General features: G+C 43.6%; 1 protein-coding gene across 10 annotated transcripts in view; it reads right to left on the bottom strand.

Annotated features, from left to right (window-relative positions):
• Plcb4 (phospholipase C beta 4) overlaps window positions 1-14,734 on the bottom strand; it is a 358,529-nt gene that overhangs the window by 69,503 nt on the left and 274,292 nt on the right. For all 10 annotated transcript variants that reach the window (XM_075962284.1, XM_075962287.1, XM_075962283.1 and 7 more), the window contains 5 exons: window positions 13,373-13,452; window positions 11,209-11,262; window positions 6,028-6,109; window positions 5,067-5,167; window positions 4,347-4,404 (listed from right to left, as the gene is read on the bottom strand). In XM_075962284.1, the coding sequence (XP_075818399.1) occupies window positions 4,347-4,404; window positions 5,067-5,167; window positions 6,028-6,109; window positions 11,209-11,262; window positions 13,373-13,452 (375 nt within the window). The remainder of the gene's footprint in view (window positions 1-4,346; window positions 4,405-5,066; window positions 5,168-6,027; window positions 6,110-11,208; window positions 11,263-13,372; window positions 13,453-14,734) is intronic.

Here is a 14,734-nt window from a genome sequence, read left to right as displayed (position 1 = left end):
GGAAAACAGCACATATCCATACTTGCTACCTAAGGTGTTTATAGTCTTAGCAAAAGTGATTTAAGTGCAGACAAAATAAAATTCCACTTTGTCTTTGTACCTGCTCTGCCAGAAAATATAATCTTTTCTTTCCCCCAAATTTTCACATTTTAAAAGGTGACAAAGCCTGGTCCCTCTGAATAATCTAGAGGCAGGGAAACAAATGGTAAGGTTTGCATCTTTTCATCCTAGTGAGGAAGGATGCTACACACCATCACATCCTGGTGACCTCAGAGTAACAGCGTGCAGAAGAGTTCAAGTCAGAGACAGCACAGCGCAGCAGGTCGCCACAGCTCTGAGACACCATCAACTTCCACTCAGATAATCAACAAGCCCAGCATTTCACTTCCTGGCATCCAGAGCTTTCTAAATGAGGTTCTAAATAGCTCTGAAGAGTTGGTCATGGAAATCTGTGCCAAGCAAATGAGATCTACCATGGGAAGCCCCCGCAACTCTGTCCTTAGCTTTACTGAGAAAATGTGTCAACTGCCTTTGGTACAAGTGCACTGGGGGAGATGGATGCTGATCTAATATTTTGAAATGGTATAGAAAGGGAGCTGAACAATCGGCAAGGCTGGGCTCACATAGAATAGAATACTTTCCCCTCTTCCTCTCTCTTTTATCTTCTCATCTAAGAACAAGGATATTGTAAAGTGAACAGTGTACTTACATACTTCTAATCAAAACATGTAAAAACCAGCCTCAACTCTAATGTGCTCCTATGTGTGGTGACGTGTGTGAGGGAGTAGATAACCAGCGATAAAATAAAGTCATGTCATGTTTTGTCTTTGTTTTGAACTGTCTCCATATAAGACCCATTTCCTCTTTCTTATTTTGGTTTCTCCTGCTCTCTGGGCAGCCCTCAATTCTCCATCAACTTCCCTAGCTGTTATTATGCTTACTGGAAGCAAAATAGAAACGGAGGTGGCACTGAAATAAATTTATCTTATTAACAAAGGGGGAACAAGTGAAATCACCTGACCCTAGAGACTGCACTAGTCCTGCCACACACAGCTGAGGTGATAGGAGAGCCTGACGCTGGCAGCTCCCAGCATGCACCTCTGCCAGTTCTCCATAACTCTAGCTTGCCGTTCTTCATGATTCTGGTGAAGGACGTTTCCTTCTATCCATCGGATAGACCCAGAGACGCTGTGATACTAAAGGTTTAGCTGTGAGTGTGAACCTGTCTGACTAAATTCTTTATGGAGAACGACAGAATATATTTATTATGCTCAGATTCCCCTTCCCCCGCCACTCCACTAAGCACCCCAAGAAGTCATCCTGTTAGCCTAGACAGTGATGCACAACTTCTGCTTGCACACATGTTGCCTGGACATCTTGTTAAGCGCAGGTTACTGACTCAGTATCTGCATTGCTAATATGCTGCTGGGGGACACGAATGCTGCCCTCTGCGGATTCAAGCTATGGCCATCTGTGATTAAGAGGCCCTGGAAAGCAGATGAGAAATGAATTCAAAGCTACCACTGAGGGAAGAGAGGCACATACCCTACACAGTAACTAAGTAAAAGACTAAATTTTTCTCCCTTTTCTACCTCTTGAAGGTAGAGATTAGTACACTAATCAGAAAGAAAGAGTGAGATTTACAGGCTGGACGATGGCAGAAGCCAGTATGCTACTGGTTGACTGGAAGGGGCTTTCTTTTCCTCGGTCAGTGCCAGTCAGTGAACCCTGTTGTTATGCACCTATTGATTCTTTGTGGTTATAACTGGTTCTCAGATACCCTGAAATTTGCATACATGGTGACCAGGGCCTTGTCCTTCCAGTGTTCCTCATTTTCTCTTATCTTGCTGCATGATGCTGGATCCCATGTAGCAGTAAAACTGTCTGTTGAGGTCCTTAGAAAACATTGAGGTCTGATCTATTTAAGGTCACAGACCTTTATGTTCCAAACTCTACTGCCATTCCAGATGAGCTCTGTCTCCTTGCATTACAGGATCTGAAGCTGCCATGCCTAAAGCTATTTTGATTCTGGAGAAATTAGTGGGATAAGAGTAGAACTGTACATAGGATGTGCAAGAAGCTGGCGGGGGCCTGGGGATGTGGGGTGATAGTGGAGGGGAAAGAAAGCCATATTTGGAGATGACACTGTGATTAAAATCCCAGGGCAGATACTTTTCTGGAATGTCCTATTGCCTTTCTAGAACCTACAGAAATCTAGAATCATGCCGATTCCACCAGTCTCATCTAACATTCAGGGTATTTCTTTGCTTAAAGAGAAGCCAAGGGAAAGGAAATATAAAGAACAAAGCCTGTGATGGTCTACTGCAGCAGCGACAGGGAATGCTTGCTTCATCATAAAGAACATGGAGGGCAGAGCCAGAGAAGTATGAGAGACCCGTTCTCTTTATATACTTCGGTTTAAAAAGTAAAAGCTTACACGTTTTATGAGTAAAAAATTTAAAATCCTTTGGAATAATGAAATGTGATAACTAAGTGGACAAAGAAAACGATCTGTGAGAGGAAATGAATCCTACATGAGGATCAAGAGCAGCACCTGTCCTCTGGACTTTAGAGTTGGTTCTGAACTCCAACAAAGTAGGGCAGTAGGAAGCGCATGCTGGCCCAGGAAGTGCTGATGGACTGACCATGAGCTAAGGTTTCCTCCTCTCTCTCTCTCACCAGGAAGTGCTGATGGACTGACATGAGTTAAGGTTTCCTTCTCTCTCTCTCTCTCTCTCTCTCTCTCTCTCTCTCTCTCTCTCTCTCTCTCTCTCTCTCTCTCTCTCCAGGAAGTGCTGATGGACTGACCATGAGCTAGGGTGTTTTCCTTTCTCCTTCTCATAATGTTTTCCACCTAGAAAGCCAGATTCCTGCCCATCTTATCAGATTTAAGATTATCAATGAGCCAAAGTACACGAAAAAGCTACCGGAAACAAAGCAAACAGCAAGAAGGAGGAGGAAGGGCTAAGGAATATAGGGGGACCAGTTAATTTCAGAGAACTGTTGTACAAGAATAGGGCTAATATCTGGGTAAAGATTACAATCACAGGATTCAGATGACTACAGTGGAGAGGACTGGAAAGACCTAGGACATTTTCAAGTGAATAAATACTGCATTGCCCTGAGCAGATTCCTCAAAGGCAGAAGCATCTGTGTGGGTATATAGAGTCCCTCTCTTTGTTGTCTCAGCGCATGTGTGCTTGTGTTAACAGTTTCTGATGTGTAGCCCTATGAACTGGAACCCATGAGCCTGCACACATCAGGAAGAGAAGACCTTTGGCAAAGGTGTGATTTGCTTGTGCAAAGTGGCACACCAGGGACTGCCCGTTCTCTTTGCTGAGGCATTACCTGGTGTCTAATGTGATGCTCCCCCCCCCCCACTGGGGATTGAACACAGAAGCTCATGGATGCTGGGTATGTGTTCTTCCACCGCACAACTCCATCAGCCCAGTCCTGTCTCTTCAGGCATATCCTTGTTGTATGGTATAATTGTGAACTTCTTTCCAAATAAGACCGTGTTGTCCATTCCTTACTCACATTTTTCTGACTATTTATGTTTGTGGGGAAAGGTGAATTTTTCTTTTCGGATTAAAAAGAGCCTCTGTGGGTTTTGCTAAAAAACACTTTGTATATGAAAAAAAAAGGTTCTTTTTGGTTATAATAACAAAAGTTGTGACTTGTTCTAAAATATTTTTTCCTTGTACTTAAGCAAATTTTGTTGTTGGTTTAGTTACTAAATGAATTGTGTTCCATATTAAGCTCTGAGTTTGTTTTGAAAATAAAGAATGAAAATTTAATCTGCAATCTAGTTGGCCTAACGCTATATTTTGCCTAGAAGCTCAAGGGTCAAATTTTGAACCTACATCTTTGTCTTACATGCAAACCATTAAAAGACAAAAATATAGGTTTCTAGTCCATGCAAAGGTTTGAGGGGAAGTTAGCAATGGAGAATCCAAATATAGTAACATAAACTCAGTCTGTCCTCTTTCTATTTATGAGATCAATATAGACTCGACTCAAGGTACCTTAAAAAATCATCTTGCAAAAAAACACAGACACATTTAATTCAATAAATACATTACAAATTTCACACACACACACGGAACCAGAGCTACACATCACAGCGTGAAACCGACAGGAAGTGGTGCGCAAAGCCAGCGTGGAGGAGGCACAAGGACACACGGGCAGGCAGCGGCTGATTTTTGCACCTGGTCAAGCCATCATGGAAAGATCAGCGGGTCAGAAGCCAAGCGAGTAAGGGTGCGTGACGCAAGCATGCAGTGAGGACACTGGGGAGGCAAGCCACGGCACACAGACTCATGGAGTTAATGTATGAAAAAGCTTACTTCGTTTAGAAAGCTCACTAATTGGTCTACCGTTAAATAATCAGTTTTGTCTCCATTGCTGAAAAGAAATGTATTAGAAAAAGTAAGTTTCTGTATTTGATGCTACAGCAGGTACGATTTACATGTTGACATTTGCGCATAACTCTAAACTCATTTTCTAACCCTGAAGTAGGTGAATTCTCAAGAGTGGTCAGGGCCTGTAGAGGGGGAAAGAGGAACCCAAGAACAGCGACAAAGGAAAGATAGCATTCCCACTAGGTCACAGAAATTGCCTGTAATATGCAGTTCTTTAGCTCTACCAAAAGACATTCCTTCAGAAACAACATGTAAGTCATCCATTTGAAATTAACTGGAATGAATGAGCTCCTCAACCACATATTAACATTCCATCCAAATCGAATCTAGTTAGTTCACATAATGGGTTAATACCTAAAGGAGCAGGTTAAAATTGTAGGTCGTTAGTAAAGCCAATGCCGGGGGGGGGGGGAGGTGGGGGGGACGTTCCAAGTGCTGTAATTAATCTATGTCAACATTTCTTTAAAGAAAAAAAAAACCCTCAGAGTGGATTTCTATACTAATAAATTAAGGGGTGAAAAATGTAACCCTGACTAGATATACTAGAGCTAGCGACGTATACTTAAAGATTACAGCAAAGATGGTTTCAAAATTTATAGGGGCAAAGATAGCACTGCATAACACTTCTTCACAACGAGAACTTACATTTTTTTATAAAGGTCTTCTATGTCTGTCCGAGGACAAATCTTTTGTGTCAGTTCATAGAACTTTTCATAAGTAAATGCGGCAGGCTCAATTTCATCATTCTGTGGAGAAGAAAAAGGACAGGCATTGAAGGAACATCTTTTCCCTTTTTAAAGAGCGGTGATCTATAAGGTCCTGAAGTAAAGCCCTGGGCATAGCAAATGAGGCTTCCCCAGCGATCACAATGGCGTGGATGACAAGTGAGACACTTGGTGACACCTGCCTCCAGCACGGCTTTCTCTGGGAAATCTCTCAGCGATCGAATATACAGAAATTTCTCTCTCTCTCCTTGAGGGAGGAAAGTAAGTGCTCCCGTAGTGGATATGGAATAATCAAGTCCAATATTTAATGACACCTATTTTGTGAATTGTTAGAGGATCACAGAGTAACCAATGGGATTTACCTGTCACACTGAAATGTAACTTTCAAGCAAAATTTTTAAACAGAGTCGGAGACACACGTCTCTCTTGCAGTACAAAAATTAATTTCAATGGCTTGAATACAAAGGGTCGTGAGCATAAATGGACGAGACAGAAAGGAATCCTTCATGAAATCCTGCAAGGCTGTGCGGAAGAACTGAATTTATTAGTTAATAATTCATGCTGATGCTAGGCTAGGCTAAGGCAGTGTGGCTGGGTGTTCTAAAATAAACTCCATAAACTAGAAAGAACAGCTGCCCCCTTTTCATCTCACCTTAATAAAGTTGACAAAAAAATCATCTTGAAGTGAAATAGTTGGATTTGAAAACACTTTGAAAAGTGTGAGCATGGTCAGTGGAAGGTGAGAAGGAAAATTAACTGTTCTCTGTGTCACTGGCTCCAACTGATGCCCATTTAACACAGTAACCTAGCTTATCACAGATGGGTGGACCAACAAACAACAGTGACAATGGTTTTAGGATTACGGTTAAGTCGGCCAATACCTTTCCGCTGGGCAGACCCAATTCCTTGAGGGCTTGAAAGATCACCTTTTCCGTTTTCCCCGACGCAAAGGTTCTAGTAATACTAGAGCAGGAGAGAAAAAAAAAAACAAAACAAAAAAACCCGGGTTACTGCTCGTTCTGTTTTCTCTGATGCAACAGTTCAAATACCTTAGAGATGAATGGTTTAGGGAGAAGGAAAAAAGAATAAAACTACCTTTTAGTTGACAGTGTTTTACATAACCCCACATTAACTCTTCTCTCTGGTTACCAGAGCCAATTCTAGTCCTTTCGGTGCTTGCGAACAAGTGGGCGTTCGACAAATGTAACGATCCATTTAAAACCTAAGAACTGGTGTTGTTGGGAAGAAACAGGAAAGTGGCTGATGGTCTAGCGGCTCTCAAAGTGCATATGAATGAGGTTTGCATGTAGGAAAGGCCTGTGGCTCCTGTTCTCCTGGCCTGCATATTCACGACAGTGGACACCCAGTACCAGACATATTTTGGCTGTTTTCATCTAAACTCCCTTGAGACACCCTGTTATGCTAGCCTTCTAAAGGTCTAGGATTTTACCAGTATCCAATTAATTATTTCATCAGAATCATGACACTTCCTAAGACATGGCATTTCTGAATAGCCTTTTAACTAGTTTGTACTAGTTAATTTTGGTAGTAAATTGCACTAAAAATGCTAGTCAAATTTTAACACCTTACTGGCCAAACTTCCTTATGTAAAAGGAGGAGAGAACACCCTACACACATTATAGATGTGTCAGAGATACTTATAATGAAAACTATCTGCGTGGAAGGTTAGGGGATATTTGTTAGCCAGACACTTTGTGCACATGGCAACCAGTTTTGTCTCTGCCTATCCAGGGGGCTTACTTGCTCATAGATTAAAAGCCCAGGTCATGAATTACTATGGTCCTTGAAAGGCTAAATTTAGATGGGCAGGCTTCACTGAAGATGAAGATGACTTTCAGTTGTGAAATGTGGCTTTTCAATGGAGCTGTAGCGTCTCACACCCAACCTTCACGTACTTCCCACTGTTTCTGTTCAGTGAACGCAGGCACTAACAGCCAATTCCTCTTAGTGAGTGTGAGAAAGCACCGCTTCAGCTGCAGAGTGCAACTTACCGAATTAGACCCAGAGGAAGGAGCTTTAGATAAATGCATCCAGATGTGTCTGTTTAAACCATTATAGTTTTATATTAGGTCCATGAAGGCTCCAAGAAGTTTTTTAAGTGTTCTTGCAAAATATATTTACGCATAGGGGAGGCTAACAGTGGAGCGCGGGTGTGCCAGGCGAGCAAGGAAAGCAGATAATGGCTTTCTAGCAGAGGGGCATGTCTATATTTTCTTAAGTCTGGAGAGTTCATTCAACTTTTAGATACCGACTAGGAGTAGATACCATTTGACCTTTCCAAAGTGGTTACTCAATGTGACTTTATCAAAGTATGCCTTGATATAATAATTGAGAGGCCACAGCAAGGTTAGGGTGAATAATCTGTGTGTGGCAATCTTGGGGGTCTCCTAGCCTACTCAAGGCTGCTGGATAAGAGAGGACTGGTTATAACATGGTGAAACTGACCACTGTGGCCATGAGGTAGGAAGTATGGAGTCCACGCCATTCCTGCAAAGCAGAAGGAGGGCACCATGGGGCGTGAGGAAAGTAAGAAAAACAGTCTTCTGGTGAGCGCCTAGCTAAGTGTCGAGAAACAGAACTTAGAACAAGAAGGTCAAGGAGCAAGGAGATGGGAGAGAGAGGTGCTGACTTCTGAGATGTGAGTAGAGTCTGGGTAGCCTACAGACACATTTTCTCACTGCACGTAAAAAGAGAAGCCAGAATGGAAAATAAGCACAGTGGCATCAGCGAGACTATTTCCCTAGAGTAATGTTTACTGCCTTTGCTCCAGACACCTTTCCAAATCATTACTGAGTCTGAAAATTCATCTACTATGATTGCGAGGCTAAGGAGGGAATCGGAATTCTCTGGTTTCTAGAAAGATGTTCTTCAACCATGGTTCTGAGAACAACACACTAATCACACACAGTTTGAGACATTTTAGACACCATGGGAGTATTTCTTGGCAACATACATACTTATAGTATGTTGATAAAGGGACTGTGACATTATAATAACTTCTATATGATTCCCTGGCCAACGAGGTCTGCTTAGTGTTTCAAGCTACTAGGTGCTCAATGAGACTTTTTTTTCTTGAGACAAGGTCTCTAGCCTAGAATGGCCATGTACTCCCTACTACCTCGCAGTTCTAGGACTAAGACATGTGCAATCAAACCTCGATTTAGGGAAACCAAGGCTTTGAACACACTAGGCAAGGTCCCAAGCAACTAGGCTACATGTCAATTTTCTCAATGAGATTTTATTCAGTCAAAATAAACTGTCATTCCTTCCCTGAAAGGAATTTACGAAAGCAAGCAAACTGGAGCTGTGCTCTGTCCTGCCACAGCTCTGGCTAAATTCTGTATTCCAGGGCTCTTTGTAAATGACTAGGGGAATATGAGCCTAGACACGAAGGGAGTCCACTTTGTGCCCATATGTGACCTTCAGTGTTTCTAAGACGTTTGCACACCAACTTCTGACACAGTCACAAAAGACTTCCAGTGAAGGAGCAGGTAACTGCCCTTTGTAGGGTGCTGCAGCTTCAGGACATGAGGGATGGATCGTGCAGACTATGTTGCTGATATTATTATACCCGAGGCTCTTGGCCTTTCCTTTACTGGCCCCTCCAGTCACTGTCCAAAAGAATGTAGGTCTCCATCACTCAACTCTCTAGCCATAGGTCACATTCTGGTTACAAGGAATGTGAGACAGCAAAGTTATTTTCCAAGTGGGACGATGAACTTCGGTAAGCAGGTACGTCTGAGAGAAAGGCAGGATGTGCAAGGTCATAGACAGAAAAAGAAAAGAAACAAGAGGCAAGGAGCTAGGCTCCTTCCTCCATCATCCCTGCAATTTCCGGGTACTATAGTCTAATTTAATGTTTAAGAGCAGGGGCCTTGCCCAAGCCACACAATGACTACGCAGCCAGATCCCTTTTCAACACAATGTGCTTTATAGTAATAGTTTCCATTTTAAAACCCCAGAAGGGTGGTGAGGAAGTGACATTTTAAAAAGTGTTTATCCTTCACATCCATTAAAACATTCAGGACGATTTCCACGTAAGGCTTGGAAGACCATCTACCAGGAGAGTTATCTGCCTTTCGTTGGCTTGGTATCAATTCTCCATCAATTCTCACAGCCTGACCCCAAGTCACAGGTGGCTTGTGTTAAGCACCTATTAATAATGAAAAGCTAAAAAAAAAAAAATCCACGTCAAAAGAGCTAAAGACAACGCCAAAATAGCTAAGCCATTTCTAGCAAAGTGGTGGTGATGATTTTGGATGTGAACAAGCTGCCCGGGGACCCAGAGAACCGGAACTGTGATATGATAACATCATGGGCAGAAGGCAGACGAGTGGAACCAGAGTTACTGGTGAGAGGTGCCTGGATCATAATCTTCCCGTTTCCACTCAATCCGTTTTTTTCCATCTTTATCATGGAAAAAGAAACTGAATGAAGCACAGCAGTCCCTCACACTACCATATATACTCTATAAAGCATGGTTATGCATTGTCTGTGTGGCAAGACTTGTCGGGAACAACGAATAACTACCTTTCTGTTGTTCATGTTTAGGAAAGTTTTAAATACAATAAGGACCCTTCTGAAATGTCTTCCCCACAGGAGTGCTCACAGGGAATTTTTTTCCCTAAAAATAAACTTCTAAAAAGCTGACTTGTTTGAAAAATATTATTGAAAACCTTCCTTCACTTGAGCAGTAGCAAGGCAGCAAAGAACCCTATATATGGATCTGTTAAAGACCACAACAAACGTTTGGGGTCTGCAGCCTAGTAAGCAATCATGAAAGGTTTAATAGAAAAGATACCGCACAGAGTCATCCTCATGGTATCTATGTATTCTAGTCTCCCATAAATACATATTGCAGACAAGTCACCTGGGAGCTTAAGTTCATGATCCCCATAGCTATAGAACTGATAAAAAAAAGATGGTATCTAGGGTGTTTCTTCTCTGTATGACAATGTAAGGGGGAACGGAGACATTTGCACAGGGGTACAGAATAGAAACCTTGGTGTAGAATAAAGTACATAGATAGAGAAGCAGGGAAATGACCCTGAAAATAACCAGGAGTAGCCAGAATGCCACAGCTGAATCACATCTACCCATTCAAACATTCTGCATGTGCTGACTTGTTTGTCTTGTGTGCTAAAGATGGATCAGTCTAGGACAGTCCTCTTCTAGGTTTCATTGTTTGTCAGTCTATGTCTTTACTAACGTCATTTCCAAAGACAACATCAACATGAATTTGAGTCAAAAAATCCTGGGAGGCGTGGGCTAGTATACATGGAGTCTGTGTTTGCTTCAGGCTAAAGGGCACATATCTCCTGGTCTCATGTGGACAGACGATGCCCTAGGGCTGAGCCAAGCTTCTTTGATGTCCATGAATGCTTACATAAACATCAAGTAATATGACCAGGGAGAGTTTCGTCAAGAATTTCCATAGCTACCCTCACAAGACCTGACAGAGACACACAGGTCACTAGCAAACCCTAAACTGTGAAAGGAAGTGAGACACAGAAAAGAGGGAAGCGTAGGGACTCCTCCCAGAACGAAATGTGTCAGAACTATTCGAGAACACGTGGGGAAGACATGTGTGGCTCACACACCCTCTCCCTTTTGGGTTCCATCTGCCTTTTGTTTTCTGTCACTGTTCACTAGGGCTGGTGAGGGAGGAAGCTAGTCCGATGTGAAAATCTAATGGAACTCTACTGTGTTGATATCGGGGCCCTCTGGGAGGTGGTTTTGCTGTCCTTGGGATTGGGACTAGCACATTATAAAAGTGCACATGAGACAGTTCTCTGGCCCTCTTCAGGTAAGGGCACCCCTGGAGGATATCAGTTTGCTGATATCAGAACAGTTGATGCGTCCTGTTCTGGGGGAGGTGCAACTTTATTTCCACCGGTGATTGTTACAAATTGAACTACGAAATGACAGAACCTAAGCTTCCAGAAATATCTTGAAGGCAATGAGCGCATGCAGTTGCATTATAGCAGGCTGGGTCTCGGGATGGTGACAGCGAGGCGAGCCGCAAAGAATGTCTCGCTTACCTTCTCACTGGAATTTTACCACTCGTGTTGGTCAGAAATGCCAGTTTCATCCAGCTGGAAAACAAGAGGAACACTGCCTCAGAGCGTCCCACCAGCACCCGCTCCAGATCATTAAGCACTTTGAGGAAAGCCTTCTTCATACAGAACGTCTAATCTAAAACTCAGATGATTAGGAGACAAATTGAGGGCCCTCAGATTCTATTGCACTCAGTAAAATATGAATTGAACTCAATTTACACAATATTTTAGTGCGTCTTGGTAACACTTACAACATATTTATCACAAACTATCTATTGTCTGAAATTCAAATTTAACTGAGAGTCCTATATTTGAAAATCTGACACCTAGGGGAATTAGAACTTGAATGTCTATACTGAGCAAACCATGGTGCCTGTTGCTTGTGCTGGGTTTCCTCTTCAGTGAAACACCCGGGTGACAAGTAATGCCAGTGTCTAGCCTCGCTCTGAGAACCAATGGGGATTCAGCACTCCCTGCTGCCAAAGGTAGGATGGTTAATGAGCGGGAGCCTTGCTTAGTCTTCAGCCCTCAGAGACTTCCTCAGAGTGGTGGGTAACTCTGCTTTCCCCAAGTTCTTGGGACATATGGGGAACGAGAACTTTCCTGTACATCTTGGAACAGAGACTGTTCTCAGCCAATGACGCCTATTCCTATTATTCCTTGGTGCTAACAGTCTGCAGAGCATCACACCTTTGCGGAAGTTTCTATCTTAGTTCCAGAAGCACAAGTTGCTATTTTGTTTGGGGTACGTTTTAGAGACAGAGTGAGGGAAGCAGAATGGGCAGGGAACTGGCTTACGCAAACTTGGGTTTCAATTAGTTTTTACATGACCTCATAGGATACGCGCCACTAGCCTTGGTGGTGTAGGGGTTGGCTCTGTTACTCTGTTTCAGTTAGCCATCACAACAGGAGTTCAATCTCCCAGGCATGGGGACTTCCTCTGGAGACACATCCTCTGGAGAGGACGCACAGAGGGTAAGCAGCCTGTGGCTGGGTGAACAGAAGCTCCATTCCCAAAAGACCTGGTGTCTGCATTGCCCACTCAAGTGCATGTAAGCTTTCCATTCACAGTAGGAAACAGTCTCTAGGTTCTCGCTAAGAAAATAAGCACAATGAGGGATGGGAGGCAGCTGCACAGCAAATGGGAAGACGAGCTTTCGAGAGGCTTTCTGCTTTCATTACGCGGTGATCTGGTTCTCCGGTAGAGGACTGTAAAGTTAAGGATTTGCCCAAAGTGGCAAAGCTGGGGTTTACAACACCTGCCAAACATCTAGGAGACAGGAGCAGGAAGTGCCTAAAGGACTGAGGGCCCCCAGAGTAAGGCAACGAATCAGTGGGTCGCTCTCTTGGTGCTGGGGCCTTGTTTTTCAGAAGGGGAAGACTGTCTCCACAAGGTCTACATATGCTTGCTGTGGTACCTCACCGCTACCTGCCACCCACGGCCTCTACAAAAGCAGGCAGTCACACACAATTACGGACCCCTGGTTATCTGGGATTTCTATCTGAGAAACTGTCACTTGACCCTGAGCAGGGATACAGCTCTATCAGTGTAGGAGACCACTTGGGAGTCCAGGAACAGTGAGCTACAGTAAGATCTTCAGGCCTTGACTGAATCACTTACTGAAATTTTAGAAAGACATTTCAAAGAACCCTGAGATCCGTGATTGCATATTAAACAGGAAGTGGTATTGCTGGGGGAAGGACTTCCTGCTATACCTCAGCAGCAGATGCTTTTTCAAATGTTTCTCCTGGCTATATCCTCAAATTGTCGCCTTGACTCAGCGGAGACCTGAGATACCCTAGCACCCAGCTGGGCATGCAGAGGCGCCTAGTAGAAAGACGGAGTTTAGGAGGCATAAACCCAATGCTTGTAACCCTTAGAGGACTGAGTGGCCAGTGGCTTTTCTGCATCAACCTTTTTTTTTTGTTGTTGTTGTTTTGATGCATGTTTTGTGAAGGGGAGTCATTACATGTGCCTGGCTAAGTGGTATAAATACAGGTGTGTGCGTCACCTTCCAAATTCAGGGGTTCAGAAGGAAAGGCAAGATGGGATTGGCCCGATTGTAGGCAAGGCAGTCTTTACCTCGTGATCAGAACACTTGGTAGACAGTTCCTAAGAACAAGAGGGATTGCAAACAAAACTCACTGTTTCTTGAGGCATGTCATTGGACTGACGTTGTTCGCCCTGAAGTTGTGAATGATTGATCTCAGGCCTTCTACCCATTGCTGAAAAATAGAAGGAAAAAAAAATCCCAGTGAGCAATCTTCTGCAGCAGGTACAGTGTTTTCACTAGACAGCCCGCCTCCTCTGTGCAATCAAACCACACACTCTCCTTTCCTCCCTTTCTACCACACAGCATCTATATTTTACATGCTTGTATTTTATTCTTTAATATACAGCTTTCATTCTTCCTGTGGCATCTACAAGGCATGAAAGAAAGACTGGATTGCCTCAAAGAGATGCCACCCACTGCTTGACTTGCTAAGCTTTCTACTTGCAGTCTGTTTAAATATAAGCCTTATTATTTTAGCTACTCAGCTCTTTCTAAGCAATCTGTACAGTACATGCTGATACATTTACCTCCTCCATCTTAGAGGGCAATGTGAGGAGGCCCTTCATTGCAGCTCCGTCTGATTCGCTCCGTCTGCGCTGCTTACATAGCTTACCTGTCTGCATTTTCCAGCAAAGCCTTAAAAGGTAAAATGATTTCTTGCCTGCTATGAGGGTAGCCAGAGCAGGCAGGGATGTGCTCACACAATTTCTGTATAAGGACTTGGGCCTCAATGTAGCTCATACCATCGCTCCATGGGTTTACAAGGAAAAGTGAAGACAGATGGAGGGTGTCAGGGAAGAACTTTGGGTCTGTAAAAGGGCATTTTACTAGAGAAGGCTAGCCCATGAACTAAAGCCAGCACTGCTCGTGGGTCCAACATCTGACACTAATGAATGCCCCCAAAGAGTGACACCTTGGCAGCATGCTTTGTAACAAACTAATGCTTAGGAATGAACAGAGTTAAGGCTCCTCTCCAGGCCATCCCTTCCATCCCTGGGTTTACATCTAGAGCCAACGGAAGAACAGTATTCTGGATGGGTGGTAACATAAATGTGAACTCTGCTGTCATTGATCGCATGATGCCTTAAACTCAAGTTGAACAGATCTAACCGGCTGTCACAGCTAGCATGCAAGTGTTCCAAAGCCATGACAAGGCTTCTAGGCACCGTGCTGAGAGTGCCCGGGAGAAACACAGTTGTCACCACAGAAGTTCCGGCTGCACAGCACTTCCCAAGAGCACCAGGCTTCAGACCACGAGGATGGGAGATTTCATCTGTACAAGGCCTGAGCTGCTGACTGAGTTATATGAGTGTGGGGTTTGGGTTTTGGTATTTGCTGTCTTCTCATTTTAATTTTGGTAAAACATGCAGAACCTAAATGTTTCTCTCTCAGGGGCATTAGATAATTCAGCAAGTCCTGCACCCATCCCCACCATCTGTGCCTTCCCCTTGACC

This window comes from Microtus pennsylvanicus, chromosome 2 (genome assembly GCF_037038515.1).
Source record: "Microtus pennsylvanicus isolate mMicPen1 chromosome 2, mMicPen1.hap1, whole genome shotgun sequence".
In the NCBI taxonomy this organism is placed as follows: Eukaryota; Metazoa; Chordata; class Mammalia; order Rodentia; family Cricetidae; genus Microtus; species Microtus pennsylvanicus.
This window is presented reverse-complemented; position numbering and strand designations above follow the sequence as displayed.